This window comes from Cynocephalus volans, chromosome 1 (assembly GCF_027409185.1).
Source record: "Cynocephalus volans isolate mCynVol1 chromosome 1, mCynVol1.pri, whole genome shotgun sequence".
In the NCBI taxonomy this organism is placed as follows: domain Eukaryota; kingdom Metazoa; phylum Chordata; class Mammalia; order Dermoptera; family Cynocephalidae; genus Cynocephalus; species Cynocephalus volans.
The window spans coordinates 205,895,272-205,916,168 of NC_084460.1; the positions used below are offsets into that span (position 1 = coordinate 205,895,272).

Consider the following 20,897-nt stretch of genomic DNA (forward strand, 5'->3'; position numbering starts at 1 on the left):
TAAGACATTTTAATTAGTGTTGCCTTCCAAATACTCCTTATTTTTATTACCACTTTAGAATGTAATACCAAGAAGCAATCTGACAAATATTTTATGTATGTTCATGAATTTGTATATCATTCTGAATTAAATAAAGCTTTAATTCAAGGTACTTATAAGTTTTACATTTTGTTGTTTATTCTCACAGCAAACTTGTCATATATGTAGAGGGTAAGTCATATCATTTCCATTGGCCAGGTGTAGTTGTGACCAGAAGATAAATAACTCTCTTAAATGAAATTGTATTTTAATTTTTCTAAAGAGTAATGCTAGTGTCCAAACAACTTTTTTATTGTTAACATGTAAATAGACCTTACTAGAAACACCATTTAAAAATTTTCTGACATTTTAAAATGGAAGCTAGAATTGTAGACCTGTAAAATCATTTTTCTAGTATTCCTGTTTTAAGTCATTTACTTTATCAGGAAACTTTATCCACTGAATGACTACCAAATCATATTAATTCAGTTTGATTTACGTCAGGTTTAAAGTCCAGATTAATTTAAGTTTGATGGAAGTATATCTGATTTTATTAATGACAGGTTTTATCATAGATGTTAGCTTTGGAGTAAAATATTAATGTAGCTGTTAAATAATAGGGAATTGATGATTATTCGAAGATAGTTCTTGTAGCTTCTATTAACTTTAAAAATTCAGAATTATTTCTTGTGAATACTTGGTATTGTTCAAATAATAGAAATGTTTTAAAAATCAGCTCAATGATCTTTCAGAATGCAGCATAAATAAAATTACAAGTACTTTCACTCTCTGAGTTTAGCAATATATTCTTACAAAAATAAATATTTATATGTAATATATTATCTCCTTATACTTGCTCAATTGGCGTGATCTAAGAATGAGATGGCAGTAAATTTTTCATATCCTTTATTCCTAGAGTAATTGGAAAATAATTTCTTGAAATTGAGAAAGAAGATTCTCTGGTATTTATGTCTCCATAGGTGTATGATATATTATTTTGGTATTTTATATCTGAAATTTAGAGATTTGAGGTTTTGTTTTGATTTGTCTTTCCTAAGAAGGGGAATTTAATTCTAAAAATAACTCACTGACTTACTGCGACTTTCAAGGAATTACCACATGAAATGTCCGATAGTGGGTTCATAAGCCTTTTTCTGAAAGGCAAATTTGGGTTTGATGTTCTTGGCTTGGTGCTTCCTGCCCTTAATGTGTCTTAAAGCACCAATGCCTGAGTACATTTTACTGTATAGACTGTAGATGTCCTTTTTTCAATTTACCTATCCCCTTTCATATTACTACCTTTAGATTGATTCTTTTGTCTTTTGTTTATATATCCTATATTAGAAACTAATTCAATTTAGAATTGTCACAGAAAATAGGTTTTCTCTATCACCATCTATTTATTTCCCCCATTTTCCCAAACTACTGTGGTTCTTTTGTAATCAATATATAATTCTCGTGAGATGTGATGGTTGTGTAGTCTAGTAGTGTTATGTTTAAGCATTTTAATATTTTTGTCTGGCAGGCTTACCTTCAACAGACTCAAGAACTGGTTTTACTTGAAACCATAATGCTACAAACACTAGGTACGTATTTACGTCACATATTTTTGTGTTCTTCAATGCAGTATTCTAAATAAATGGAAAGATTTCTAAAAAATTTTATTATTTAAAGGGAGTTATTTTAAAACAGGTTTTGGACCAGGATATTACTGCCTTGTTATAAGGACACTTTTTCTAAACTGTAGTTTCATGTGGCATAATTAATTAAATGATAAACGTAGCCTTCAGTATGATTTCTTAGGTTTTCAGATAATGGAAACACTATGCTTCACTCTGAGTTTGCACTGGAGAATAAAATGGTCCTTTAGGGCTGTTGCATGTGATTGTGATGTATACAAACATACACGGCAGTCCTTGCTGTCCTAAAGTTTATAGTCAGTATTTAATGAATATATCATATGGTCCTTAGTGTGACATAGTAATTATCTAAATGTTGATCATCCATTTCTAAAAGTTACATCTTCGTATGCCAGGTTCATTTACTCTAACCTTACACTTTACTGATAAAGAAATTGAGGCCTAAGAAGGTTATGACTTACCTAAAATCATATACAAGGGTGCTTCAAAAAATTCACTGAAAGGTTCATATTATTTTTAAATTCTGTTTTTCCACAAACTCTTTGAAGTCCCTCTTTTTAATTCTGGAAGAACCTAATAGGGTGTGGTAGGAAGAACATGGGTTTTGGGGAGATATGAGTTTAAATCTGTAGGCCTTTGACTTGCTTTGTAAACTTGAGCAAAGTTCCTTTATCTGTTCTACCTCCATTCTGTGGAGGTGCAATAATATCTGCCTTACATTGTGAATTTGTAGTTTTGGTGGGGTTTTTTTGTTTTTTGTTTTTGTTTTTGTTTTTTAAGATGACTGGTAAAGGGATATTAACCCTTGACTTGGTGTTGTCAGCACCATGCTCTCCCAAGTGAGCTAACCAGCCATCCCTATATAGGGATCCGAACCCTTGGCCTTGGTGCTATCAGCACCACACTCTCCCAAGTGAGCCATGGGCCGGCCCTTAGTTATTTTTATTTTATTTACTACTCCATTTCTAATGTTAAACAGATGTATAATAAATCAGATTTCTATAATGACAGATTGAGTTTATTTCAAAAGTATCTTGTTTGAAATACATATAACTTATTTGAAGTTTTTATAAAGTAAAAAGATAGAAAAATAAAAGAATCTTATCCCCTCCAGGTCCAGTGATTTGGCATGTTATTGTTTTATTATACAAAATTACAGAAATTTATGAAAAGTTGCAAACATTTATGTGATAATAAAAATTGAAAATGAAAAATTATATTAAAATACTGTGTAGTTACTGTTTATTATATAAAATCATCATGTGGGGCTGGCCAATTAGCTCAGTTGGTTAGAGTGCAGCCTTGTAACACCAAGATCAAAGGTTTGGATCACCATGCTTGCTGGCCAGCTGCCAAAACAAAAAATCACTGTGTAATATTCATATTGTTTATTATACATTCTTAAATATGGAGAATGAATAGTATTATTTTTAGGGGAACATTAGAACTTACGAGATATGCCTCTGTGGGTTTGTTTAAAGTATTATTTGCATGTTTAATTACAGTAGAAATATGAGGAGTCTTCAAAAAGTCCATGGAAACATTTGTGTTGTCTTTTAATTCTGTTTTTGAAGTACCAGCATATAAACAGACCACACGACAACTGTATAAATCCAGATTACCCATTTGTTAGGATTTTGTTCACTTACTGCTTCTGAAGGCACTAGATGTGATCTCTACTTTTAATAAAAAACAAAAACCCTGCCAATCCTAAGGGATGATTGGACATTGAAAGCTTTTCAACATCTCATCTTTGGTTTTAGAAACAACAATTTGAAGAATCTTGAGACCTATGTGGTTCAGTTGCCAAATGATTTTAATTATTAATGAAGTGTAGTTATAAACTAACTGGTTGAAATCCTTTGATCTAATGCATAGTAAAATGTAAGGGGACCATATCATTTAAAAGCTCATTTCTACCTTGTGGTCCAACAGTTATGTTTATGAAAAATGTTCTTTCCACATCTTCTGAAAGAAAGATTTGGAATATTAAGAAAGATTTGGAATATTAAGAAAGATTTAACTACATAGTTAAATTCAAGATTTTACTATGGGTCCAGCTTAATAATTGTATTTGCCATGATTTTAATTTGTTTTTAACTTGAGGATAATCCTAAATTAATAATAACTTAGATTTTTGAATAAATGTTACCCTTATCTTTAAATAACTTTGTTATTTTCAAAATCGGGACATTGTATTTGAGAAGAAATTATTTCTCATCTTTAGAGATATAATGAGCATATCACTAATGAGAAACTTTAACTTTGTCTTTGGATTTTTTAATAATGAAGAATATATATTTATGGTTGTGTGCTGAATGGCATTTCTCAGGCAAGTATTGTAGTGGTGATTGGGAAAAAAGTGCTTATCATTTCAGGTTTTGAGATCACCATTGAACATCCACACACAGATGTGGTGAAATGTACCCAGTTAGTAAGAGGTAAGTGATCTTTGAAACTTTTAAGATAAGTATTAAAGGTTTTTATCATCTATAATTGATTTGGATTCTATTTTGTTCTTCTAGCCTTTTGTTGAGTTTTATTAAAATGGGAGAAATGTCATTTTGAAGCATTATTTTTTAGTGCATCTACTTATTTATCTACTTCTATTTGTGATCTACCTGGTGCATTAGCTTCCTTTAGGTGAAAATCTCATTTCACTAAAAAATTGGAAGGCTTCCAAATTAGGACTGTCCCTACCCCCATTGAGCTATGCCAGTCCCATTTTAGTTAATATTTAAGATGTAGGCCATTAGTGCATAGGTGAAGAAAGTAAGGCTAATTTCTGGTTTATGTCAGACTTTTCATTGACTTCTTAAAAAGTGATAACATTTTAAGAATTTTGAAGCCAGCGTCAAATTTTTCATATAAAAATTGCCTTTGTTAGCAGATTTGTCATTTGTCATTTTTGGAAATGTTTTGCTTATATTCATTTGAACAAAATTGATTAACATTTTTCAAAGTTCTTAGCATTACTAAAAATGGTTTCCTTTTTGTATATAATGAGGAAATAATTATAAAGCATGATACAGCTTGTGATGTGCTTCTGTTAAGCCTTTTATAAACAGGAGCACAACGTTTTTGTATTACTTGCTTTACTACTTGTAAAGCATGTGGTACATTTTTCTACTCCTGTTAATGAATCCTGTATATCTGTTGTATCTCTAGAAATATTTTTTACACAGTTCCATGTTGTGCTACTGCTGCTCCTTTCCTATTTCCCATTTGAAGTGTTATGTAATCATAACAACCACTTGGGATCCCTTTTTCTGTTACTTCCCTTTTGAAAATGAAATTTTGCAGTTTTATCCTTTTGCCACCAGGCCCTTTTAGGTTTCTCCTAAACAAAATTGGTAAGGTTTTTGAAGGCCTTGTTTAGCTAAATAATCTCACATTTTATTCATTCTAAATTGAATTCATTTTATACCTAAATAATGTTTAATTATGTTAATACTACATTCTAAAAAACCTGTTGCCTGATACCACAGTGGTGTTAAGAACTGCACTTCTAAAAATCCCATCTATAGTTTTTTGATCCTAGTAGCGTGTTATCATTGTCAACTAGCATATATTTAATTATGGTTATATGAATATATTTTATAGCACATTCTTATCCCCAGTATTACAGTATAGTATAGAATTGTATAGATGACTAATTGTAGATGTTGAATTGAGAAAAAAGCTTGGGGAATAAAAAGCATAGTTTCCTTTTCCTGAAAATTTAAAAGGGTATATAAGCTTAAGCTTTGTAAGAATAATGGAGAGCCATATAATTTGCTTTAAATTGAGAGCCTAATGAAGAAAGATAATAGTTGAAGGAAGATACTAATATATGTTTTAATATATTAGTTATGTACATTAATTTAGTAGGATATATTACTTGTGAAATTTGAGTCAGCTTCTTCAGATCCTTTATCAAAATTTAATATTTTTTATACATGCTCTCCTGCATCTAAAGAATCTAGAGACATGAAGTCAGTTTGTTTGAAAAATTAAATACTAAATTTTAAGACATTCACAAAAACTACAAATTTGATATATCATCCAAAACAAAATATTTAAATCTGATTTTTTTAATAATATTTAAAATGTGACTGATTCTTAAATTTGACAAGCCATACATGTTTCATTTCATTTTGTCTGACTAACATTTTAGATAACTATAGTTTCTATCTCCATTTTAAAAATGTTCTTTCATGTTTGATGTCTTTCTTTTTTTCCCCCCTTGCTCTGTTGCAACTTTCAGCTAACAAAAATACATTTCTCTTCTATTTGTCTGTTGCTTGGTGACTGTTTATAGCTTTTTTTTTTTTTTTTTTTTTCTGACCGGTAAGGGGATCACAACCCTCGGCACAGTGTTGCCTGAACCACACTCAGCCAGTGAGCACACTGGCCATCCCTATATACGATCCAAACCTGCGGCCTTGGTGCTACCAGCGCCACACTCTCCCCAGCGAGCCACGGGGGCTGGCCCTGTTTATAGATTATTGAACATAGATACATTTTTAGGTGAAAACTGCTATGGCAATTTAAAATCAGTTTTTCTTCCCTCTATGTATTTTGACTCTTGGGGGCGGGGCAGGGGGAATAAATTTGATTTCTGTAGAAGTCCCCCCTCTGGAGATGAGAAAGTTGATATTATGCTACTTTGCTACAGAATTGGCTAATGTCATTTTACAGGGACCTTTCACTTCTGTGATTTCTCCTTCCCTCCCCACCAGGAAAGAATGCATACTTAAGTCACAGTGCCTCCAAGACATCTGATGCTTTGACACTCTTCCTTAGCACAACTCTGCTAAACCCAAATCTCTTTTATAAAACCTTTAGGTTGATGATCTACATGGGGCAGCAGGGATTACAGGTGCCATGAATAAAAAAAGAGGAGGGTGGGAAGGCATTGGAGGCCTGTTAGAAAGGGATGGAGTTGAGCAGAGGGGAAATGTACATCAGTGATTATGAATGTAACTGGGGGGGGGGAAAGTAACTATAGCAAGGACATCCCTGTTGGGAAGAATAAGAGGCAAAAGAAGGGGAGGGGAAACTGTTTTCAGTGTCTTAAGAAACTAGTTAAAAATTGCTGTTCTGTTGGGGATCAGTGATGAAGCATTCTTATTCCCCCTAGAGTACCCATGTCTTTTCTGAGTGTTATCTTTAATTGGATTCCATAATTTTAAAGAAAAGAAAAAAATACAGTGGAGCTTCTTTTGTCTACACCCTTACGATGTTTCTAGGTTGTTTATTCTGTTGATGCTTAATAGCATAATGAAAAACAGCAGTTTATGCTCTGAGTCTTGGGGAGGTGGGAGTTTGTTTTGTTCTGTTTTGTTTTGCTGGAAGTACTTAAGCCAACTTAAATATGACTGAGGATTAAGTCTGGCAGGCAACTCTGTATTTTGTATTAGACTTCAAAATCTTTTCTTCTTCTTCTTTTTTTTTTTTTTTTTTTAAATCCAGGAGAATGCTTTATTGCAGCTTTTAGCTGACTAGATGCTTAACTTAGTAACAAGTTTAGCCCTTGTAACTGGCTAGCTAAAAGCAAATCGGCTTGTTTCTCAGATCTTTGGGGGATAGCAAGAAACATTTGAGTGAATGTTGTTGAAGATTTTCAGTAGTATAGAAAATGATGGCGCTCTTGTGATATTTGTAAGTAGTAAGTAAAATTTACTTTTTGTGTACAAATCTTTGAAGTTTTTGTTGTGTTGAAAACTTTCATGGTAGCACGTTAAAGCTGATAGTATTGTCTTCGTTTTTTTTTTTTTTTTCTTTCTTTCTTTTCTTTTACAGCAAGCAAGGATTTGGCACAGACATCCTATTTCATGGCTACCAACAGGTTGTTATCCTGACCCTCTTTGTTGCACTGTTGTAGCACACTATAGCTTCCTTTAATGCAGGGCCCCCTCAATGTGTCTCTTACCCTTGTTGCAACAGGAGAATGGACCATCTACTGTGGTGGTACCTTCCTGTTTGCTTTGCGGTGTATTGTACAAGGGACTTTGGGCACAGAGGGGTTAAATGCACAATGTGAAGTGTAGTGGTGCTTTCTGATGACATATTCTCGATTTGTGAGTGCATAAGTCTAAAATTGGTAGCCTGAATAGCAGCTAAAGATTACAAAGAGCTAAACTTAACGTAGAAATTCGAGCAACTTGGTAAGTATAAAGCTATTTCTAGTTTACAATTATAGTTAAATGACAGTTTAAAACTTTTTTCACATTGATCCAATCTTAACTTTAAAATAATCATTAAAGTTTTTTTAATAAATAAAATTTATGTAACGGGATTTTTTTCTAGATAATTCCCACTAGTAATAAATTAGAACTAGTCAAGTCCTATCAGTGCCTGGATTTGCATAAATACAATTTTTACTTTAAAAAAAACTTACTTCCTTTTCAGTTTATATAAAGCTAAAAGCGGTATCTGTGGCTGATCAGTAAACATTTTCATCAATTCTTAAACTGAACTGGAAGAATAGTTTAAGGAGCCTTTAATATCTAATGTATAATTCTGTTCTGGATTGATTATATTGATGATTTAAATTTGTTTTTTAAGTGGGTCATTGGGGAAGAGAGGACCATATCAGCTTTGTGTGGTCCTTAGTTTCTTATGACACTGATAGGTTTTGTTTAAATTTTTGGATTGGCAGATACCAATATATTTTCTCAGATATATGTCGTTGGGATTTAACCTCTATCCCTAGGAATACTGAGGGAACTAAAAGACTTAAATTAAAAACTTTGGTTAAAAGAGGCTAGCTGTGACTTGTTATATGCCAATTTTTAGTATATAGTGGAAGGAGAAAGGTAGTATTTTTGTAGTACTTAGCAACATTGGGCCTTGAAGCTGTTTGGCAAAAGGTAAGTTTTCTTTGTGGCTTTGCTGAAAAGAAGACGCAGATAGATGAGTGTTAAATTCTCTTTGATTTACTAAAGAATTATGTCTGTTAAGCCACATCAAATGGTATCATCCTTGATTTTGATGTGACATTGAAATTTGTTGATTTTATAAATAGTTGTCTTTTTCTTTACATTTTTGCCATGGCATTACAAAAGAAATGAATTTCACAAAAAAAGTTTAAAGTACTATACTTGTATATAGCAATTATTGCAAATATACTATCTTCCCTTCCTTTTATAAAATAGTTTGAATTTAGATATAAAAACAAAATTTTTAAATATTAATATTTTGGTAGTATTAATAAAATGTTAATATAATTCTCTGGGGAGTGTGGGTGAGGGGGAATGTTCATCTATATAGTTGTTTTTAGTATTAGAATTCTTATAACGTTAGCTTTTAATTTAATAAAATAAGATTTTGTACTCTAGACTTAAAACCTTTATCATTTTGCTATAGTCTTACTGGTAAATGTTTTTCTTTGTTTTACATATTTGAATTTCTATGGCTCTTCATTTTCAAACCTGCTCTACAACAGTCTACATCTTACGACCTTCTGTCTTCAGTACAAACCAACAGTGATAGCATGTGTATGCATTCATTTGGCTTGCAAATGGTCCAATTGGGAGATTCCTGTGTCAACTGATGGAAAGCATTGGTGGGAATATGTGGATCCTACAGTTACTTTAGAATTACTAGATGGTGAGTAGAGAAAAGAAATCTTTTTACTTTGAAAATATTTCTTAAACTTTTTATTATGGAAAAATTGTATCTACTTCTGTATAAATTTGAAAAATAGTAAATTCCTATGCCCATTGCCCAGCTGAACAGTTGTCAATTCTGACCAGTCCAACATACACACCTCCCGCAGTTATTTTGATGCTAATCCCAGATATTATTTCATTTATTAATATTTCAATTTGTAATTCAAAAGATAAGAATTCTTTAAAAACATAACTATAATTCCCTTTTAACAATTTAACAATAAAATTTAAAAGTATAATTACACAATCAGGAACAGGAAGAAAATAAGGATTCATTAGCCTAAAGGAAAAAAACAGCTGAGTGTGTATTAATCACCACTAGTCAAGTCCTTTGAGGACTTTTCAAAGAAATATGATTAATAATGCTATAGGCTGATAGGACAAGAATACCTATTTAAAGTATACTAATTTTGTTGAGTTTAAAGTGTGTAGACTCAAAATCAGGTGTTTATTGTATAAGATGTGAAACAGATGTGAATTTGAATAAGTAAGGAAAATTGGGGGGTATGGGTTCTATAGATTATGAACCTGGAATTTGAGGATCTCCTGATAAGAAATTTCTCTGGTTGAAAAATAAGAGAAGCTGGCCAGAGATGGGAGATTCTTGGGTTTAGGACATTTTTACTAGGAACTATGTTTCAGAAAGGAAATAGATAACACTTCTTACCTAATAGATACCTCCAAACTGCTATATCAGATTTTCAGCTTACTCTTGCTGTGAACTTTTCCCAACTCCCTTTACAAATTTGAGGCTAATGGGAAAACAGGATTTACGTTTGTTGCTATTGACATCTGTTACATAGAGAGGCCCAGGTAGCTTTGGAATGTGGCCTTCTGGTAAAATCTTTGGTGTTTCTTTAAGATAGAGGTCTGCACCCTTTTCTGTGAAGGGCCAAAGCAAAACCATTTTAGAGTTTGTGGACCATAAGGTCTCTGTCGTTAACTATACACCTCTCTACTGCTTTAGCTGGAAAGCAACCATAAGCAATTTGTAAATGAAATGAATGTGACGGTGTTCCAGTAAAAATTTGTTTATAAAAACAGTCAGCAGGCCACATTTGGCCAACTCAACTCCTCTTTTAAAATATAAGGGTACTTCAAAAGGTTTGTGGAAAAATAAATTAAAAGAAAATATGAATCTTTTCATGAACTTTTTGAAGACCCCCTGAATGCTTTGTTAGATTCATTTACAGTTATCTCTCAGTAGTCATGGGTGATTGGTTTTAGGACCTCCCTTGGATACTAAATTCCAGGGATACTCAAGTCCCTGATATGATATGAAGTGGTATTTGCATATAACCTATGCACATCCTCACTATACTTTAAAATCAACTCTAGATTACTTATAAAACCTAATACAATGTGAATGATATGTAAATAGTTGTACTATATTGCTTGGGGAATAGTGACAAGAAATAAAAGTCTGTACGTGTTCAGTACAGACACAATCCCTCTCCCCCGCCAAAAAATATTTTTGGTTCACATTTGATTGAATCCACAGATGCAGAATCCACAGATACAGAGGACCAACTGTATTTTCTAATTTTTTTTCCTCCTTGAAAAATTTCTCTCATTATATATCTCATGTCATATTACTGCTGCACGATTATGCTGTTTTCCTTAAATTGTCAGAAGTTTTTCAAAGTTTAGCCAGAGGGAAGGAAATCTTTAATGAGTTGAAATGACATCTTCTAAAATCCAGTGGGGGCTCTTTTGCTTGTTTTCACCTGTTCAGTAGCTTGAAAATCAGAATCTATGCCACTTTCTTACCTTAGCAGTCAATACATTATGATGAATTAGGCATAAGCTTAATAAAAATAGTTTATATACATGGTGCTGAAATAAAGCTCACAAAAAGTAATTTTTCTTTTATCCTGCTTTTAGGTCATAAGTAAAGTTTTTTGGCAGGAGACACAACAGGAGCCACCTAAATATCCCTTCACTTCCATTTTGAAAAAGCTCAAGTTCATTGGAGAGGAATTGAATAGGAATCTTGAAACTTAACATATTTAGACTTTGAGCATATTATGTATCAGCTTTTTTTTCTGTTTGATTACCAAAGAAAAAAGTAACTTGAAATTTAAGATATTAAGATGTACCTGAATTTTAGCATAGTGTCTGAAATATTACTACTATTTTAATTAACTACAAGCACAAAGGCCACAGCAATACTGAAATAATTCATTTAATACTCGTGTTCCAGAAACATTGGCTTAGATTCAGCCTAGCTATAAAGGTTTTGGGGTGGTGTATGTGTGTGTTGTCTTTTCTTTTATGATTAATAAGCCCTTACACGTGGTTTTATATTTTGAATTTTTCTATAAGTTTTGAGAGAGAAGGGCCTCTGTTTTAAGTATCATACCGTGGTTTTTGTGCATGTAGCTAATTATTTACATTGACACCTTTTTTTTTTGTTGTTCCTTTGCTATAAAATTTAATAGAGTACGATGCTTAAGAAAGGGAAAACAAAACTTAAATTTTGTGTCTGCTGTGTCCTAGGTGTTGAACCAGAAACTTTATGTGCATTTAATCCTTGACAACCAAACGGTTAAAGAAATTGAGTCAAAACAATTTTTGTTAATGTTGGACCCCAAAGTATCTTGTATTTGCTACATTTATTAACGTTAAGTAGCAAAGGGGTCTTTTTTTTTTTTTTTTTCCTTTTTCTTTTTCAAATGAGTAATTAGAGTTTCAGGCATTAGATTTTCTTTTGTCCAAATTGGGTCAAAGAGCTCATGAGACTTAAGCAGAGAGTGGTCATGAAATTGTCAAGGAAGTTACATCTTGAAAAATTACTGGTTAGATTTTGGTTCATGTACAGGTAATTATTAGCACATCTTTTTCACAGGCTAGTTGTGGGATAGTTGTCATGCTTATTTACATAATGTTATAGAATTTCGTCATGTTCTCTGCTTTTTTGAGACAAATTATATATTGTCTTGTCAGTCTTAACATATGCCTAGCACGGTTTACAAAGAAGCTTACTGTTTATACTAAAAAATAATAAATAAGTCTGTTATCTCTACTGACAGGTTTCCCCCAGTATTGTGGTTGAATTGGCATTATATTGAGTTGTATTCTTATTCATTTCACTAATATTAATATTTGTCTTAAGAGTGGCCAGTAACTGTTAATGATACTATTTTTTATAATTTATCATAACCACACCACTTTGGAAAATTAATAGTGTTGATTGCTAGGAAGTATGAGTATAGGTGGAAAATTTATTTTTCTTTCTTTGTTAACATTTAACTTTGAAATAATTGTAACTTAAAGAAATTGAAAAATAGTAGAGTTCCTGTATGTCCTTCACCCAATTTCTCCTGGTGTTAACGTCTTACATAACAGCATGTGATTATCAAAACCAGGAAATTAACAATGGTATAATAGTATTAACTAAACCACAGATTTTATTCAGATTTCCCCTATTTTTTCTTGTTCCAGGAACCCGTTTCACTTAGTTGACATGTCCCTTTAGTCTCCTCCTATCTGTGACAGTTTTTCAATCTTTCTTTGACACTTCGAAGAATAATAATGGTCAGTTGTTTGATAGAGTGGGTTTTGATGTATTCTCATAATTGTATTGAAGTTATGCATTTCTGGCAATAATACTGCAAAAAATAGGTTGTGTTCTGCTTGGTGCGTCATAACAAGGGGTGTTCGTACCATGCTGATATGTCTCATCACTGGTAATGACAATCATGATCACTTGGTTAAGATGGTTATCTGTTGGTAACACTGTAAAGTTACTATTTTTCTCTCTGTAATTAATACGTATCTTGGGGAATATAAATTGAGATTATACAGATGTCCTTTTTCCTCAAATTTTTGCCCACTAATTTTAAAGAATCCATTGATGGATCTTGCCTGCAACAATTCCTATGTTGTTTGCCTAGTGGAGAATTTTTACTGGGGGGAAGGAGGTGTTTTTAATGTTACTAAGTTTTCTAAGCAAGCAAGTATAATTGGAGGGGAGGGGAGTAATCTTTAAAAAAGAATTCAGCTTTGAAAATACCAGTTCAGAGTTGTATCTACTGTATATGCTGAAGTTTCCATAGGAGGCTAACAGTGAAGTAGATGAACCCTTAGAATTATTTTTAAATATTGTCCACTTGAGAGAAATTTAAATCCTAAAGACAGCTTTTGAATTTTGAATTTAAATTTTATTTTTAGAGCTAACACATGAGTTTCTACAAATACTGGAGAAAACGCCTAGTAGGTTGAAGAAGATTCGAAACTGGAGGGTAAGAGAATTGGCAAGATATAACAATATTAGTTTGTCACTTAAGTAACAATTACATAGTTAACCAATTTGAATTGTTGTGGTTAAATAATTGTCTTTCTGATATTCCTAAATAATTACAGTGTATTGCAAGCTACATATGCTTATAGTTATTCAAATACTGTGTCCAGTGGACTTTGCTAAGTACATTATACGTTTTCTTTTTAATTCTCACAGTGACTGTGATAGAAATATTCTCTTTTCACAAATGGGGAAACTAACACCTAGATAAGTAAATTTTGGGGGCACTAGGGGGCGACTGGCTGTTTGGGATTCCAAATCCTTGATCTTGTTGTTATAACACCATACTCTAACCAAATGAGCTAACTGGCCAACACAGTTTTCAACAGCCTTCTCTTGTGCCTCTAAATAAGACATTTATTTACTGGTAGCATAAAACCTTGAATCCCAGATGATTTATTTTTGTATAATTTAATGTAGAATTTTTATAAGCAAAGAAATTTATATTAAATTCCTTTGCTGTCACTGCTTCTTTTCTGTTTTATTTAAATAGGCTGATCAGGCGGCTGGGAAACCAAAAGTAGATGGACAAGCATCAGAAACACCACTTCTTGGTTCATCTTTGGTCCAGAATTCCATGTTGGTAGACAGTGTCACTGGTGTGCCTACAAATCCAAATTTTCAGAAACCATCTACATCAGCATTCCCTGCACCAGTACCTCTAAATTCAGGAAATATTTCTGTTCAAGACAGCCATACATCTGATAATTTGTCAGTGGTAGCAACAGGAATGCCGAGTACCTCATACAGTTTGTCATCACACCAAGAATGGCCTCAACATCAAAAATCAGCAAGGACAGAACAGATGTATTCACAGAAACAGGAGACATCTTTGTCTGGTAGCCAGTACAACATCAGCTTCCAACAGGGACCTTCTATGTCATTGCATTCAGGATTACATCACAGACCAGACAAAATTTCCGATCATTCTTCTATTAAGCAAGAATATACTCATAAAGCAGGGAGCAGTAAACACCATGGGCCGATTTCTGCTACTCCTGGAATAATTCCTCAGAAAATGTCTTTAGATAAATATAGAGAAAAACGTAAGTTAGAAACTCTTGATCTCGATGTAAGGGATCATTATATAGCTGCCCAAGTAGAACAGCAACACAAACATGTGCAGTCACAGGCAACCAGCAGCAGTTCTGTAACTTCTCCCATTAAAATGAAAATTCCCATCACAAATACTGAAAAACCTGAAAAATACATGGCAGATAAAAAGGAAAAGAGTGGATCACTGAAATTACGGATTCCAATACCACCCACTGATAAAAGTGCCAGTAAAGAAGAACTGAAGATGAAGATAAAAGTTTCATCCTCAGAAAGACACAGCTCTTCCGACGAAGGCAGTGGGAAGAGCAAGCATTCAAGCCCTCATATTAGCAGAGATCATAAGGAGAAGCACAAGGAGCATCCTTCAAACCGTCACCATACCAGCAGTCACAAGCATTCCCATTCGTATAGCAGCAGCAGCAGTAGTGGTGGCAGTAAACACTGTGCTGATGGAATACCATCCACTGTTTTGAGGAGTCCTGTTGGCCTGAGCAGTGATGGCATTTCCTCTAGTTCCAGCTCTTCAAGGAAGAAGCTGCATATCAATGATGCATCTCACAACCATCACTCCAAAATGAGCAAAAGTTCCAAAAGTTCAGGTAGTTCATCTAGTTCTTCCTCCTCTGTTAAGCAGTATATGTCCTCTCACAACTCTGTTTTTAACCATCCCTTACCCCCTCCTCCCCCTGTCACATACCAGGTGGGCTACGGACATCTCAGCACCCTCGTGAAACTGGACAAGAAGCCAGTGGAGAGCAACGGTCCTGATGCCAATCACGAGTACAGTACAAACAGCCAGCATATGGACTACAAAGACACATTCGACATGCTGGACTCGCTGTTAAGTGCCCAAGGAATGAACATGTAATCATTTGTTTAGGTCAATTTTTCCTTTACTTTTTTAATTTAAAAATTGTTAGAATGGAAAACTTCCTCCTAATCTAGTAGTGGTAACACCTGCTGTTGCTGCCACTGCTTCAGTATTTGTAAGTGCTGCTTTATTCTTCATTCTGAAAAGAAGAGATTATAGTAAACAAATCTTTATCTCCACATATGATAGTGTTATAAATACTGTAAAAGCATGGAAGGTGCAAAACTCAGTACTTCTACAATTGCAGCTAAGAACATTAGGATAAATGGCTGGCTGCTTCTAGGAATATAAGATGCCTCAAGCATTTATTATTTATAATTTGAATATTGTAGCTGTTTTTTGTTGTTGCTTGGCTTTTGAATGAGTGTAAATTGTTTTCTTTTGTGTATTTATACTTGTATGTATGATTTGCATGTTTCAATGATAAAGGGATAAAACAGTGTACTGACAACTGTTTACAAGAAAGTGGAGAAAAATGTACATACATTTTTGTATGTTTAAATATTACCATAAATACTCAGGATTGGAGCTGCTTGTAAGTATAACAATATACAGAATAACTTTATTTTATCTTGTCAAGTCCATCACTAATCTAAAACAAAGGTGGCACTTTTTCATGTTAACCTTAAACTCTAGGCCTTACTGGAAGCCACTGAAGGGGGACACTTCACTACCAGATGGGTATGCAGTGCCAGAGATGGTCATTTACACTATGAGACACTGAACTTTGCCTTCAGAAGTTCTGACCAGATTGGCTGCTGGAAAAGCCCCTAATTTTCTGAAGGCTTGAAGAGGAAAAAATAAAGTTTACATACTCTTGATGTGAAGTGCATTTAAATGTTTGTTGGCTTGTTGCAGTACTATAAAACATCTGTTAATAATGGTTATGTGGATTACTGTGATTTGAAAACTAAATTCACAAAAACTTACATAGTGAAGAATTAGTAAGTTTTTTTCCTTAAAGAACTGTAACACTACATCTTTTAACAGTAAACAGGGATCACTTTTCCTTTAGCATTCAGAATGACACCATATTCTCAAATATACTACTCCCTCAAAGTGTGTGTGTGATGCCATATTTCTTTTTCAGGTAAATGCAGTCTTCCTTATAAAAATGAAATTAAACCTATGCTTTCTCAATTCTTTTATATTCTAACAATAAATAAAAAGAAAAGATTACTGTGCATTGTACCTGTATTCATAACTTATGGTTGTTATCAGGAAGCTCTATAAGAAAAAAAGTTCAGCCTCCAGGCAAAACACAAATGGAGGTTTTTACATTTGTTTGCACATCTCAGTATATTCCCATTGAGGTAAAGTTTGCACAGTCATCTGACTTCTGATCAAACTATAGACTTTAACTTGTTTAAATTTTGTCTTAAACACCGGTAATATGGCTCTTGTTTATCAGCTAATCTTGAATTTATTCTGTGGTAAATTTTCAAGCTGTCGATTATCTTTGAGATGGGTTGGATTCAACTTCTGTTGAACTGAAAACTCTCTTAATTATTCCTCTATGTATATGAATTATTTTTGTTACAAAGCCACTGATAAGTGCACAATTGTAGTTTTACTCAAGTATGTTGCGGTTGTAAATATTAAGAGTTTAATCTCATGCTCTACTTTTATTTAGCAATTACCTAATTTGCCAGTAGCTTTATAATTTTTTAAGATAATTGTTCATTATTTTGTCAATGTTATTTGAACTTGGGATACTAGGATCCTCTATCTAGGGACTTTGCCTAGCTAGCATGTCCTAACATTTGTTTCTGTCTTGCATAACTTTTAGTAATCTTTGTCAATATATGTAACTTTGTTGCTCTGTATGGCATAATATTGTATCCATAAACATGGTAATTTTGATACAGTTATACTTTTACAGTGGTACATAATCCCAGGACTAGCATAGAATTAAACTGAGTGCAAGATAAGGGAGGGGAAGGGTTTTGTTCTTGGTAATTTAGATGTGAAACCTCTACAGAGCTATCATGTGAAACGATATAGGATGGTTGTGCTACTGTATAATTGGGGATGATAATACCAGGAATTTTAATAAGATTTTGTAAAGAATATCCAGAAAAGTAGTGAATTTATTTTCAGTATGACATAGAAAACAATGTGAATATTTAAGGTCTGTGACTATAGTTAAACTTCACTAAGAATTTGCAGGATTGTTTTGAGATGTGGGAATAAAGGTAATTTTTGTTGAATCTTTATTGGTGCTAATGATGGACAGTTAAAAAGATAGCTAGTGTATATTGTTATGGGTCAGTACTTATTAGTACTTCCAAAATTGAATTTGAAATGCTATGTATTCACTTTTCACTCTGTAAATGTAATTCTTTACAATGACTTTATTTATTAAAGGGCAGCCAGTTGTAATTTTTACAGGATTGTGTCACCTATTCAAACTTTTTAACCTCTGAACAGGAGATTAAGCTTCTAAAACCACAATGGGGATAGATATGGAAATCCTTTAAGTGTTATTTCCATTAAACAAAACCCTTATAATTCATATTATCATGAATTTGCTTTTACCATCTCATTTGCATAAAATAGTTCATCTGCCTGGTCCCATTAGGCTCTACCAAAGAAAAAGACTCCGATGAATGGACGTAATTACTGTGAGTCTTCTAAGTAGCCATAAATAAACCAAAATAGTATCATCAAATTTAGGTATAAAATTCCACATGTGCAAAGTACTGTTAAGGTGATACATTTTTGATGAGATTTTTAAAAATTTGAAATATTAAAAAGCATTATCTTTAAACATCCTATGAAAGAGTGATTCATTTTTAAATTGTTTTTTCCCTAGATCATAGATTTGTTGTCTCTATGCAGAAGCACATTGCAGAGTAAGGCTTTTCTTCTACCTCTTTACCTAGACTTCCAGTATTGAGCTGTGCCCCCTAAATAACTGCCTTAGCTGTGTTAAAATACGATATTTTCAGAACCAAAGCAAGGGGATGTTTATTTACAAAAACATTCTCAGATGCCTACTTTACAAAACTGAAGGTACTATCCTTTAGTGGTAAGACCTTGCAAAGTTACTAGTTACAGGTATTTAAATGCTGAAAAGTTACATCATCAGCCCTAGGTTTGTCTTTGAAAGCAGTTACATGTACATCGACCTTCCTCGTATGTACATATGCCTTCTAATTAAAGTTCTTATGTTCAGAGTCGATTAAAGAAAATTTCTACCAGAATGTATGGTTTCTTGAGGAATGCATGAGGGGCTGCTTATATTACTTTGTACCGACAGGTTGTAATTATGTAGGATAACTTTTTTGGCCAATCTTTGAACTAAAGGAATGGCTGGTTGAGGTCTACTTCAGAAACCAATTTAAAGTGTTTTTGTTAGTTGCCAAAGACCTTGCCTTAAAAGGTTTCAAGCACATTTTCTTTTATATCTGAGAATTTAAATTGCTGACTTTTATTCCTTAACCAACCTTAGAAATAAACCACTGCTTAAATATGCATGGATATTACACTATTAAGAACACTTGGTTGATATTTCACAGTTTTGCATTTACTATGGAAATGAGGATTTTTTTTTTTTACACATGGTAACATCTATAAAGGAAGGCAGTTCTGTTCTTAAGGTATCTCACCATTCTCTATTTTATCTAAATGAGAAGCAATGTTTCTCACCTCCTACTGTGCTTAAATTGCTAGATGATGTGTAGCATGTCTTTGCTGAGAAAAATTTGAAAGCTCTTGTTTTGAAGAATCCTTGATTCAGTATTTTCTCTCGATTTGGCAATCTCTCCCTCAGGAAGCTGGGAGGCAATAGGATTCACTAACTGTACATGTACCCAGATGAACTATCAACAACTGCCACACTCGGGGAAACCTGAATTAACTGAGTCACAGGATGGTAGGCGCTAATTTCATGTGCCTATTTCTTTTCTTTTTTTTTTTTATATAAGATGACCGGTAAGGGGATCTCAACCCTTGGCTTGGTGTTGTCAGCACCACGCTCAGCCAGTGAGCAAACCGGCCATCCCTATATAGGATCCGAACCCGTGGCCTTGGTGTTATCAGCACCGCACTCTACCGAGTGAGCCACGGGCTGGCCTATGTGCCTATTTCTTGAAGATAGGCTGATTTAGACAAGGATTTTTGGCATCGGGAAAGCAGCACGTTCTGGCCCTGTCCTAGGTTACCAAGTTGTAATAACTACTGTGTGTTAATTTAAGACTTCACAGCTATGTTGATACCTGAAATCAATGGGCAATTTTATCTGTAAGATGATATATCTAAGCTAAATAATCAAGTTTACCCAAAACATCTATCTTTACAATAAAGATCTTGCCAGTGGGAGTGAAATGCTCTTAAGTGCTTTAGCTCTGATACTATGCATTCATTTTTTACTTCACAGTGTCGGTTTGGGCACAGTCGGCTTTTGCCTCTGTGACTTGCCTTTTTCTGTTTAATAATTCACCATTACCTATTCTGCCTGACATTCTTTAGGTAGGTGGTTAAGATATATTGAAGGTTGCATGGCTAGGAGTAATTCTGTTCTCATAGAGGTGACTTAACCCGTTCACTGTGATCCATTAATCTCAAAACTAAATTCTGAGAACTAATTTCCTTTATTTCCAAGTTTTGGGAGGAAGCCTCACTTAAATAAGCCCCAAATATTGACAATTCTGTTCAGTAGTTTGTTTAATTTGATTTGTCTATTTAAGTAAATAATGAGTACATTCTTATTTTTAAGGGGTGTTTGTTTTTCAAGCAGCTTAACTTGGTTAGAAAAACTTCACGTGTACTCATTTGTTGTAAACAGTGATTGGGGTTTCACTTTCTGAATGTACTCAAGACTCCCAAGGATGATTGAATAGGATGCTTGCTGATAGACAATCTAAAACAGGAATATGTGTATATGGCATGAATTAGTCATTGAATATCAGCTTCAGTATCTATACAAAGAATTTTTAATAAAATTTGTTTAACAACATAATCCAAGGCTCTAACATCTCTTGTTAAGTTAATGTGAATCAGAAATAACTTTCAGTCCCTGGGAAATATGGGGAATAAAGTTTCTAATATAATTGACTCTATCCACGTAACTTTATATATCAAGGAGTGTAGGCTCTGGAATCAGATGGTCCATGTTCCAGTCTCAGCCCCACCACTTAATAGTGTAATGACCTTGGGTAAATTATTTGACTTCATGCCTTGATTATCTTCCCTACAAAGTGTCAGTAATAGTATCTATTATTATGGTTTGGAGGTTTAAGGCTTGTGTGGTCAAGGAAGGCTAGCTAGAATAGAGGGCATTAAAGAGAATCCTAATAGAGAGGTAGGTGTTGGATGGAATGATGATGGCCAATCCAGGCGCATCAAACTTG

At 33.6% G+C, this 20,897-nt stretch overlaps 1 protein-coding gene across 4 annotated transcripts in view; it reads left to right on the forward strand.

Annotated features, from left to right (window-relative positions):
- CCNT2 (cyclin T2) overlaps positions 1–18,255 on the forward strand; it is a 38,892-nt gene extending 20,637 nt beyond the window's left edge. The window contains exons 4-10 of one of the 4 annotated variants that reach the window (XM_063112019.1): positions 1,544–1,604; positions 4,037–4,099; positions 7,443–7,488; positions 9,088–9,251; positions 13,487–13,557; positions 14,110–15,271; positions 15,373–15,533. In XM_063112019.1, coding sequence (XP_062968089.1) covers positions 1,544–1,604; positions 4,037–4,099; positions 7,443–7,488; positions 9,088–9,251; positions 13,487–13,557; positions 14,110–15,271; positions 15,373–15,440 — 1,635 coding nt within the window. In that variant the 3' untranslated portion in view covers positions 15,441–15,533. Of the gene's footprint in view, positions 1–1,543; positions 1,605–4,036; positions 4,100–7,214; positions 7,309–7,442; positions 7,808–9,087; positions 9,252–13,486; positions 13,558–14,109 lie in introns of those variants that run through there. The other 3 variants (XM_063112009.1, XM_063112028.1, XR_010024651.1) reach the window with 3 other exon arrangements.
- The last annotated feature ends 2,642 nt before the right edge of the window (positions 18,256–20,897 follow it).